The following is a 12,841-nucleotide window of genomic DNA, read 5'->3' on the forward strand; positions in this document are numbered from 1 at the left end:
TATTACTATTATTTGTTTTGTTATTAAATTTAATTGATAATATTATTTTTTACATCAACTCTTAAGATTATCACTTTATTTTGCTTATTGTTTCATTCATGTGTTGATATATACCTGCCTCGAAGGTTGTATTATCCGCCCCTAAGGTTGTATTATCCGCCTCTAAGGTTGTATTATCCGCCTCTAAGGTTGTATTATCTGTCTCTATAGTTGTATGATCCGCCTCTAAGGTTGTATTATCCGCCTCTTAGGTTAATATTATCCGCTTCTGATGTTGTATTATCCGCCTCTAAGGTTGTATTATCTGTCTCTATAGTTGTATGATTCGCCTCTAAGGTTGTATTATCTGCCTCTAAGGTTGTATTATCTACTTCTAAGGTTGTATTATCTGCCTCTAAGGTTGTATTATCTACTTCTAAGGTTGTATTATCTGCCTCTAAGGTTGTATTATCTACTTCTAAGGTTGTATTATCTACTTCTAAGGTTGTATTATCTGCCTCTAAGGTTGTATTATCCACCTCTATGGTTGTATTATCCACCTCTATGGTTGTATTATCCACCACTGGCCGTTTTTTTATTATTATTATTTTCTACCACAGACGTGGCCACACATTTACAATGCTAACCAGCATATATACATTTTCTTCTGTCCTCCATGGACAGGGTTAGAGATGTGTTAAACATATAGTTCAAGGGTTTATTAAACACTCAACCACAGAAGGTGATTCGGTGCTTTTAAAATGCTAAGCTAACCTACATACGTAAATACATAGATACACAGATTTACGCATGCCCTACATAAAGTGTTCGATGTGTCTTTTACATAGTGTCATTAATGTGCATTTACAAAGGTGAAATGTAATTCTTACCAGCTTCCATATATACTTTATACACATACATATACATACACACACACACATATACATACATATACATACATATATGCAGCAGCAGCAGCAGTAAGGGGACTGTTCACAGCCTCATTACCACTAGGCCATAAATCGCAGAGAGACACGTTTACTGCCTCGTATTAGCCAATATGAAAATGGCATGAGAAAGAGCATACCTGGAGTGGGTGTGTGGGATATAACCCGTCCGCTCAGTATACTCACTTATCTACGATATATCTTAATGAACACTAGTGATTTTATGTAATATTTGAGCCATGTTTGTAATTTAGATGCTCATATTTTTTTTTATTTAAGGTTTGAGAATAGTTGTACCGAAATAATATATATATGAAACAATTGTATGTTGATTATAGTTTAGGGTAATTGTGATATTATTAAGTATTGAGTATTTGGTGGAAATGATTGTAAACTGACTTCTTTATATAGGATTCGAAAGACAATTTAAATTATATTTAAACCTCTAGAACTATTTTTTTGGTGGGGGGGGGGAGGGTGGGAAGAGATTTCGTGGGAAATGTTATTGATGGTTATTGATGATGAAAGCCTGACTGATGGCCAGCTCAGAGACACGTCTAATATATCGTGCTTTCAAAACATTCGTGAAAACTGTCATTGTTAGCCTGTCTGTAATAATTTTCATGAGAGGAAATTTACGATAATCTGGCCTTTGAGGGGGGGAGGGGGGGGTGATTATTGCATCAATGTGAATATGGATCATCCCTTCTCAGAATGTGTTCTTGATGATTGCTGATGATATTTGGGGGGGGATGGTTGGGGGGGGGGGAGACGCGAATCTGATATGGAAAGATGTTTTCCAAAATGGCTGCCAAGCCCATTTCGACAAATATTGCCAAATGCGCCATATTTGGTGAACCACTGTTTCTAGCTGAAAAATGAAGATAACCAGTATTATTCAGAACAATTTTTGTTTGCACTACAATAATACACGTTTATAATGATTTACTCGTTATTATTTATATTATTAATAATAATTTGCTTTTCAATTACCAATTACAAAATTGTTTCGATTGCGTGACAATTTTACGAGAGATTCCGTTTATACACATCACGAAGGGGATACAACTTACACCCGCTGCAAACAAAAAGGGTAAAAGGGAATTTACATTAAAATTGTGTATAATATGTCCAGTAGACGGCCCCGGGATGACAACACCAGGAACTGATGATGGCAGAAAAAGGTTAATTGAAGTCTGGAAGATTTGTGATGATACTGACCAACACGGAACACTAGAAAAAGGAGAAGTGACTTATTATCTAGACTGTGATAACAAAAAAATATATATATTGTTTAATTGTACCGATGACGAAGAAAATGAAATCACTGTTGAGTTTATTTTTACCTAAATGAAAGTGATGACGTTGACCATTTGAAAAGAAGACACAGTACTCTACTGCACAGCAATGTGAAGGGGACTTTGTGTTATATGTGACAACAGAAAGTATGAAGGTCATTTAAGACTTTAAGATTAAGACTTTAAGACTTTAAGACTTTAAGATTTATGATAAGGAAAGAGATGAACAATTCCTGTTATCAACACAATACCTTCAGGAACCTCACTGGCAGTGTGGTTTCAGCTGACGTGGCAGGTGCTCTAAGAGGGCCACACTCATACCTACTTTATCCACACACAAACACATTCACACACACACACACACACACACACACACACACACACACACACACACACACACACACACAAAAACACACACACACACACACACACACACACACACACACACACACACACACACACACACACACACACACACACACACACACACACTCACACACTCACACACACACACACACACACACACACACACACACACACACACACACACACACGCACTTAATAGTCCTCTACACTGTATATAACACTGCACTGGTACCACCAATATCAATCACTAAAACACTGAGGCATCAGTATGGGGTGAGTGGTTCATTCGTGCCACCGTGTCCAGGCTGCATAGGGAAAATACAGCTTTAGGGAACGGGGCAATAGGGACTAAAATTCCAGCGCCCGGGGTTATCTTGAGGTTATCTTGAGATGATTTCGGGGCTTTAGTGTCCCCGCGGCCCGGTCCTCGACCAGGCCTCCACCCCCAGGAAGCAGTCCGTGACAGCTGACTAACACCCAGGTACCTATTTACTGCTAGGTAACAAGGGCATTCAGGGTGAAAGAAACTTTGCCCATTTGTTTCTGCCTCGTGCGGGAATCGAACCCGCGCCACAGAATTACGAGTCCTGCGCGCTATCCACCAGGCTACGAGGCCCCCAAACTCCTTAGGCGTCTGACCGGGTAAGGGGAAGCGGCCATTCTCCCCACTGCCCAAGGCGCCAATTCAAAAACAAAGTCATTGTCTAGATATCTGGTTCAATCGCACTTCTCACCACTTTGAAACCTAGGTGAAAGCTTCTAGTAACTAGATGGTATATATCACTGCTAGGTTGTGGACTCCTTAGAGCCGCCTGTACCCATTTTGTAGTAAACCCATGTAGAAGGTAGGTCTACGCGTCTACCTCGCTCTAGGGTAGCGACGACACTGGTTCTGGATTATCATTGAAATCAATGTTAAGTTCTTTTGATATCTTATTGCACATTTCATATCCACCGACCTCGTGCAGGGGCTGTGTGGAGGCCGATTCGCCTTCACGGTGGCATAGGGGCTGACCCCAGCCTGAGACTACATCAATTCACTATTCACCATTCAAAGTTGAGTGAGGTTGACCGTAACTATCTAGCCTCCAACGCTAGCAGACAAACAAACATATAAATAAGCAGACATTAATTATCTTTTTTCGATATAGATAAATTAAATGTTTTCTTCACATATTTATTTTAGAGACATTATTTTAAAAATGCCTTAACTTACATATTTACAAATTATACTATAATTCGGATAGATTTTATTATTATTATATATACATATATATATATATATATATATATATATATATATATATATATATATATATATATATATATATATATATATATATATATATATATATATAAGTTTGTGAGGGTACCACCTCTGGTGCCAATGTGGGGACCCATAGCCTCGGAGAAGAAAATAAAAAGTATTCAGAGGAGACCTTGTGGTTTCTCTTTAATTTTACTACATTCGGAGGAAATCTGCATCTCATCATTATTCTGCCCGAAAATGTGTTTATAAATTAACCAACCTCTCTACTTCCCTCCATCACACTTTAACGACAACGGGTTGAACAATGAACACTTGTGAACAATCCGACGGTTGACTCGACGCTGGGATCATGACGATCAAAGCAAAACAAAATGATTGAACCCAATTGAAGTTGATGATCGAAGCCAAAGCCAAGGTATGTGAGCAAACAGCTGGGTTTGGTACCACGAGTTGATCTCAAATAGCGACAGTGAGAGGGATGTGGGATGGATGCAGGTCCACGGAGGATAAGAAAAGGCAGTAAGTATAAACGTCCTCTCATACACTCAGAGCTCCCTGACAAGAGAGAGAGCCAGCTTGGCTTTGCTGCCAACACCCACACAACGTGTCAGCAAGGCGGACAGTCCGCCTTTTGTCATAAGTCACACTGTACTTCCCATTTCTAAAGTTTTCCATTCATTTGTGCCTCTCCATATTCTAGCTTCACCACCAACCCGCACAAAAAGTCAGTAATCACCAAGTTGTACTCAGTTGTGCTTGCGAGGGTTGAGCTTCGGCTCTTTGGTCCCGCCTCTCAACTGTCAATCAACCGGTGTACAGATTTCTGAGCTGAGCAATGTGTGTGTGTGTAGGGGGGGGGGGGACGCCAAGGTCCCATTATAGGTTCATCTATTGCCCCTTGTCCAGGATTAAGCTCTCTCTTGCCTCTGGGTGCAGATTTAGTTAGGATTATTTCATCAGTTAATATCTGAGAACGGAACTCACGTATTGCTCTGTACTCTTTGTTTAATTCTCCAGTGACTTCTGTGTCTATTAAGGAGGTGAATATAACAATAATAATTACGTCGCTAGTTATAAAATATTATTAATAACCAATAGTGGTCTTCTTCCTTGTGATAAATAATAAGAGTGAGATTACATCCCATCTCTCTGTCTTTCCATTCTATCTCTCGTTCTTCTTCCTTCCCTCCTCCTCTTGCACACTCTCTTTTCCTTCTTATCATCATCATCATCCCTCACTCTCCTCCCTCCCTCCCTCACCTCACCGACACCTACCATTGCCTCATTACCGCGACACGCGTCATTACTCACATCTCCGGGCTCTGTCATGGACAGATTTTGCTCCCAATTTTCTGTAATAAATAAAGAAAGCTCCAATTGGTGGCCCTCCTGAAGGAAAGTGCTGCCCGTTAAAGGGAATACAGGGAAAAACAGTAGAGGCTGTAATTGAGGAAACGGAGGTCATACGACGGCACTGGTGGCTGTATTCTGTATTGACCAGCAATGGTGGCTGTATTCTGTATTGACCACGTGTTGCGTCACGGAGATGAATTCAAAAATGTTTTCAGGGAAGATGGTTTCTGCCCGAAACGCTGCGCGTACTAGTGGCTTTACAAGATTGTAATTACCATATTATGTATCCTCACAATCCCAATGTACCTTCCTGTATATGCTTAAATAAATAAATAAATAAATAAATAAATAAATAAATGGTATTGATGGGTATTTTGGAACATTTAGAATGGGGGTAATTTTTGTTGTATTACCTTTTACTTCAAATGTACTGAGGATTGGTTGTGCTGGATAGTGTGGGGGGGGGGATAGGGAGGATAGGTATGAAGTGGGGAGGTGGTGGTGGGGGGACGACGAGTATCTTCGTGGCTAGGTCGTCTTAGCGACACATTTTTATTACAGTCGTCCACCGGGAGGGACCCATAAACCTCTTCTCCCCCTGGGGCCTCCGTGGGGCAAGAGGCAGCCACACCCCTCCCGCCACTACGGTCGTAAGTCCTAGCGTGGGTGTGTGGCCGCCGAGCCTCGCCTGCCAGCGCCGGGTTGCCCGCTGCTCACCGCTGTCCCTCGCCACTGCTTGGCTTCTGTATCTTGTCCCCTGCACGCGAGGGATGCCGCGCGCGGCCGCAGGTGACGACTTGTGGGACGAGGGACAACGTCGCGTGCGGCCGCAGGTGACAACTTGAGGGACGCCGCGTGCGGCCGCAGGTGACGACTTGTGGGACGAGGGACGTCGCGTGCGACCGCAGGGGACAACGTGTGGGACGAGGGACGCCGCGTTCGGCCACAGGTGACAACTTGTGGGACGAGGGACGCCGCGTGCGGCCGCAGGTGACAACTTGTGGGACGAGGGACGCCGCGTTCGGCCGCAGGTGACAACTTGTGTGACGAGGGACGCCGCGTGCGGCCGCAGGTGACAACTTGTGGGACGAGGGACGCCGCGTTCGGCCGCAGGTGACAACTTGTGGGACGAGGGACGCCGCGTTCGGCCGCAGGTGACAACTTGTGGGACGAGGGACGCCGCGTGCGGCCGCAGGTGACAACTTGTGTGACGAGGGACGCTGCGTGCGGCCGCAGGTGGGTGACAACGTGTGGGACGAGCGATATTAGTGTGAGACAACTATTAGACGCTAATAGACAATGTGTGCGTGGCATTAGGTAACGAGGGACAGCGGACAATCGGCAGTGGTATGCTCTAAGGCTCTAAAGACTCCTTTTAAAAATATAATTTACCTCGCCGTGTCTTGCATGCCATCCTCCTGTCCTTTGGCAGAGAAGGCCATGCCGTCCGTACCTGTCGGCCTCTGCCTCGCTGCAAATACACCTGTATTCGGTGTGGATTAGGGCAGCGAGGCGGAGAGCCACAGTAATTCGGAGGGCCTGCGGTGTGAGAGGCATGCCGGTTACTGACATAGGGGTTGCTAATAGGAAGTCACTTGCATGGGGAGCTGCTACAGCTTTAAATCGGGCAGTCATGTGGTGTTGTCGCAGCTTCTAGGCATGACCCAGCTGCTTGGTCTACGATGGGGCTATCTCGGCTGCATTGCTTGTGAGGTTCAGAAGGTGGTGGTTGGAGTGCTGGTCCTACATAAGAGATTTATTTGGTGGATCAGACTGTAAAGCTTTGATCATGTTTTTTTGCCTGCTGACCTAGGTAATCGGGTAGGATTTCCTTCACCAGATTAGTTAGACAGCTGCTACGGGCTGCTTCCTGGGGGTATGTAACAAAAACAGAAGGCCTTGTCGAGGACCGGACCGCGGGGACTCTAAGCCCCGAAATCATCTCAAGATAACCCTAAAGATAAGATACCTGGCTATTAACCGATTCGCGGGTCGTGTTCCAGGGAAGAGGAAAGCTCTCAACCTGTTAACAAGGGTCAGAAGTCGCCTGATCCTCTACCCACCTGTATAAAAATAATTGCTTCCCAATATTCCAAGTGTTAAGTTATTTCTTATAATTGCAATGTTAGCAATACGTGCAAAAGCATTTACTTTTCAAAACATTTTGTTTCAAGTATTTCAGACAAATATTTCATATCAGCTGAATTGCTTATTACCTCTTATCCCCTTAATTCTTCCTAACTGTTTTATGCTTTGGTATCGCTTGTGAGTAAAAGTACTGGGTCGGTCACTCAGAGGCCAGTGTCTCCCCAGACAGCACAGGAGGAGGATGCTCGTTTGATCACGCCTGAAATTGTTGTTATTTTGTTAAAATTGTTTTGCTATTTCTTGAGATCTTTCTAATATGTACCCCCCCCTCCCTCTCTCCTGCTCTTCCTAAATTAATGAATATCACCACTTAAAAATAATCTGGATTTCCCTCTTTTCTTTCTGATTGCTTCTTATATATGCCCGATCTCCACAAAATCAGATTTTCCAAAAAGTTTGATTATCCCCTAATGTATTTTTTTTGTGTGTTTTTATTCTTAGAAAAATCCGAATTCTTGCTTATCTTCTTTTTGATTTCTCGAAATTATTCGCCCATATTTGTTTTATTCTCCATAAAAAATTAATTCTTGACAAATTTATTATTCTCCTCAAAGGTCGTAGTCTCGCGTAATTTCTAGATTTCCCACACTTTCTTCCTCTTTCTAAATTAAATTTGTTCCCCAAATTAATTTTCTCCTACAAAGATTTGTCTTCTAAATGCTATTATTTTCTCCAAAAATCTTGATATCTTCCCTAAAATCCCAATATCTCCAGTTCTTCCACTTTCTAGTTTTGAGTTACAACAGCGAGTGTATGTCATTGTTTCAGACTTTAATTCCTGTTATCTTACCAGCGTCTGACCCACGCTTAGCAATCGTATTTCCTTCGGTGTACAACTTATTAACTTTAAACTTAACATTTTCTGTTCTCTACACCCCCAAAGATTTATCTTACCTTCGATTGCATGACACAAACAGAGCAACATTCTGTCTTGAAACACTGGCGTGAAGCCAGAGCAACATGTTAGAACATCTTAAGTTGCCTAACCTTTTCTCCCGCTAATTCTTCATAAAAGTACGGCACTTTAGCAGCGTCTGTGAACGATACACAGAAGGAATTGTTCACAGACTGTGAGCGATAGTAGTGGGGAGTTGTCAGCCTGATGGCTCAGTGCCTTTCCAGCCGGCATGAGGGAAAGACGCGCGTCTTGTCATTCATAAATTGTGTTTAACATTTAATTATTTTTTTTTATATTTACTGCTTTAATACGACCCAATTTTCTGTCTGTATCTCGCCATAGTTATCTATTACTCTAATTATCCAATCCCAATATGTGCAGTTTTTCTTTAATGGTTTATTCTCATTGCATTTTTAATCCCCGACTGTTAAAGTGGTTGGGCATCATGCTATCCTTTGTCCAATCCTGAATTCTTATCCCTCATATCCCTACCAAGTGCTGTTTAGTCGAAATGGCTTATAGTACTTTCTCCTGACCTCACCATCTAATTGTTTAGGTTTTAAAACAATTTTGGTTTGCAGCCATCACGCGAATCAAATATTTCGTCAGAAATTTCTATGTTAATTACTATAATGATCACGTTAAGGAAGTACAGTAGTGTGAAGAGTCTCCCTAGTTCTGGCGAGATAAGAAGGTCACGGGGAGGTCATGACGGGTCCTTGGCTCCTGCCTTGAATTCCCACCAAGTTCAACATTGAAATTGAAATAAGTTTATTGAGGTAAAATACACACAAAGGGATGAGGTAGCTCAAGCTATCACGACATCTCAGATCATCCCAGATGAGCAGAAGCTTCGTTCTGGAAGAAGTTTTTTCTTAAAGTGGAAAAGTTTGGTATGTGAGAGTTATATCAGATAAAATTTGAAAAGAAAATAATGGATAAACGGTGTATGGATTATAAGTGAGAAAATGGGAAGAATTGCATGCAAGGATGGCGTATGATTTCTTAAGATGCAGTTCAAGGTGACTGTGTGTGTGTGTGTGTGTGTGTGTGTGTGTGTGTGTGTGTGTGTGTGTGTGTGTGTGTGTACATGTGTGTGTGTGTGTGTGTACTCACCTAATTGTGCTTGCGGGGGTTGAGCTCTGGCTCTTTGGTCCTGCAAATCAACCGTCAATCAACAGGTGTACAAGTTCCTGAGCCTATTGGGCTCTGTCAATAGGCTCAGGAACCTGTACACCTGTGTGTGTTTGTGTGTGTGTGTGTGTGTGTGTGTGTGTGTGTGTGTGTGTGTGTGTGTGTGTGTGTGTGTGTGTGTGTGTGTGTGTGTGATCAGCTCGAGAAATTGCAGGACGAAAGCAGCTCTTGTAGTTACGAATCGTGTGTGTGTGTGTGTGAGGGGGAACCATAGACAATGAATTACATCATAATTACGATGTTAAGGTATTTTCGACCCGCAAAATTATGCATTGCCTGCCCAGCTGCATATATGGCATCTCCAGACTACATGACATTTACTTTGACTCGAAATATGTGTAAATAAATTAAGTCATGTAATAAAAATACACATTTTAAGTTCAAAGATTTGCAAACAGGTTAATGGCATTTTGTATAACGATTGATGAGTACATCAATGAATAATTAGCTGTAGGACCTATGGACCAACACATAAACAAGAGATGTGTACGAGAAAATGAGCAAGATGAGACAGGAAAAGATGAGACAAGAGGAATGTGTAAAAGATTACTAAACGGGAGAGTGGGAAAAAAGAAGATTTAGTGTGAAAGAGAAAACTGGCATCAGAAAACGCGCGCCTCTAGCTAAAAGAAGTATTAAATGGTGCAAAAAGAGGAGAGCCTCGGGTGGTATAGCACTAGAGGTGAGCCCTGGAGAGTGGAACAGGCGTCACAGGCGGCTTCCCTGAGCATTTTCCACCACTGATGGAATCCACTGATGAGAATAACTGCAAATGTGAACAAGGCTGGTTTTGTGGGCGTAATAGGCTTGCAGTATCTATACTACCAGAAGATAATATCTGCGGGAGATGTTAGGGCATCAGTGAAGAAGCAGATGCATTGGAAAGTTGCAGGTGTGGATAAGTCTGCAGCAGAATTCATTGAATCTGCTGATAGAAATGGAATGAGTAGATTTAAAGGAATTTAAAAAAAAAATAGCATGTGTATGTGGCAGTGGTCCAGATCAGAGCGTTGATTTAACATTTTCATAAAAAAACAGGAGTGAATATGGCGAATGTATGAATTACTGACAAATAACTCTACTGATCTCAGGTGGCAAAGTGAATGTCAAGAAATTGATTGAGTAACGAAATTGACGGAGTAAGTGGAAAATAAGGAACACGTTGGGCTTTGTACCAGACGAGATCCCTCCACCAACACCTCGTGGAGACAGCGCGAGACCTATTAGAAAATATATAAACACATTAATATATAAGGACTTGAAGAAAAACATAAATACATTAGCCACAAAATATACATTTCAAGACATTTTTCCACCCTATTAATAATGTATTCAGTAGAGTATATTAAAATTAATATACACCAATATGATGCATGCCTATTTTAGCTGTTATTAGAAATGGTTGGGCGCGTTTGCTATCACCTAATGCATCTGTTCACCTAGCAGTTAATATGTATACCCGGGACTAAGGCAACTGCTGTAGAGTTGCATCCTAGGGGAGGGGTTCGACCCTTGGGGAGGGGGTCCTAGATACAAGCCTAACACGTGTATATATATATATGTATATATATATATATATATATATATATATATATATATATATATATATATATATATATATATATATATATATATATATATATATGCCTGCCTGTCCCCCGACAAAATGAGTTACGATGAATTATTATGATCTCTGATACAAGATCTGAACAGGATATGATCCTGTGACGAAAACTATTGGAGTCATAATAAATAAAGAGCAACGTGATGGAGGTGAGGAGGATGGGAGGAGAGAGAGAGCGGAGGAGGAACACAGGAGGAAGACGCAGGAGAATTATTACACAGGAGGAGGAAGTAAAAAAATGAGCAAGACACAGGATAAGAGAAAGACCAACAGAACAACAGAGACGTGGAAAACGAGACAAACATAAAAAAAAGTCCAGGAACCAAAAGACCGAGATAGAAAAAGTCCAAGAGTGGATTTTTCCAAGAACAATGAAAAAGACCGATAAAGATTGATTCCGAGAAAAAACCGGAATAATTAAAACTCAAATCAATATTTCTTCCCTTCAAACCATAGGATTCATATTATGTAGGAGGGCTTTATGAATCAAAAGATACAATGGCTAAATGAAATTAAAAATAAAGATAAAATGAATACAATGTAATGCTGAAGGTTTGTGCGTGGTGGGAGCTGATCTCGAGGATTCAAGTAGGCGTTCCCTCTCTGGATCACCACGCTGAGACAACCAGGAAGCTGGCCGCGATTTGTCTTTGATTAGATGAGACAAATGATCCCAGGTTCTGTGATCCAGCTCCTGTGATCAAGCGCCTGTGATACAGCACCAGCAATGCAACTCCTGTAATGTATCCCTTGTGATTCAGCTCCTGCGTGCTCGTTCCTGTGATTAAACTCCTGTAATCTAGGTCCTGTGATCGAGCTCCAGTGACCCAGCTCCTATGATCAAGCGAACTTTCACCCTCTCGAAGCTCAACTTTCCATAACAACTGATGCAAGTTTGCAAAAATACGTTGTATCTATTAATAACATTTGTAATTGGATTAATGACAGTACTGCGGTCTGTGGGCTTGGTTTCGGGTCGTAATACCTGGAACATAGTTAATGGCTCGGCACTAATTGGCTCCTGCAACCATTACAGGCATTACCTAACGGTAAGACGTACATCAGTCTCACAAAGGCATGCACGTGAATATTAATTGAAATATAAGCCATTCAAATCTTGAAGGGTGAAAGCGGAGGTGGCTGTCAGTAATTAGTGCTTGGGAGCAGTTAATGAAGCGGATCTTGGACGCTGGACCACACTTAGCCCTGTTCTTTACTACCATAAACAAAAATAGGAATATAGAAAACATTTCAAAAGAGACACTCCCACCGCGCCCCCTGACCAGGAAGAGCACCAACAAATGTGTTAGTTGAGGCAAAAGGCCGCTTGTTGCGGTCGGTGGTGTTGGTAGCAAGTTACCTGGACGGGGCCAGCATTACTTGGCTATAATTCGTAGGTTGGTGGTCACGTCTCTCCACGGGGTACAGACCAGGGCAGGGAAAGGTGGTGTGGTCAGAGGAGCTGGTTCTTGCCACACACACACACACACACACCACACACACACACACACACGACGCCTGGAAGGACAGCCGCTGGATGATGCTTGGCCCATTCTGGTTGGACTGGAACGTGCGCAGCGGTGGTGGTGGTGCTGGAACCCGTCCCTCAGGTGCTCCGGGAGATTAATAGCCTCTAGAAACCTTTCGTATTGTACCCAAAGCATGAGGCAGTCAGGTGTGGAAGGCCGCGCAACGCTCCAAGTCAGGTCATTCGGTGTCTCATGTTTCTGACGGCGATTCTCAACTGTTTCCATGTTTTTACTG

General features: G+C 42.3%; 1 protein-coding gene across 1 annotated transcript; it reads right to left on the minus strand.

Moving 5' to 3' along the window:
* Nucleotides 1–236: 236 nt before the first annotated feature.
* On the minus strand, nucleotides 237–6,655 carry LOC138372494 (uncharacterized). The gene is made up of 3 exons (XM_069337964.1): nucleotides 6,606–6,655; nucleotides 2,000–2,004; nucleotides 237–562 (listed from the first exon to the last, which is right to left on the minus strand). Exons 1-3 carry the CDS (start codon nucleotides 6,653–6,655, stop codon nucleotides 237–239), a joined length of 381 nt encoding a protein of 126 aa, XP_069194065.1.
* Between the last annotated feature and the right edge of the window lie 6,186 nt (nucleotides 6,656–12,841).

Source organism: Procambarus clarkii, chromosome 39 (genome assembly GCF_040958095.1).
Source record: "Procambarus clarkii isolate CNS0578487 chromosome 39, FALCON_Pclarkii_2.0, whole genome shotgun sequence".
Classification (NCBI taxonomy): Eukaryota; Metazoa; Arthropoda; class Malacostraca; order Decapoda; family Cambaridae; genus Procambarus; species Procambarus clarkii.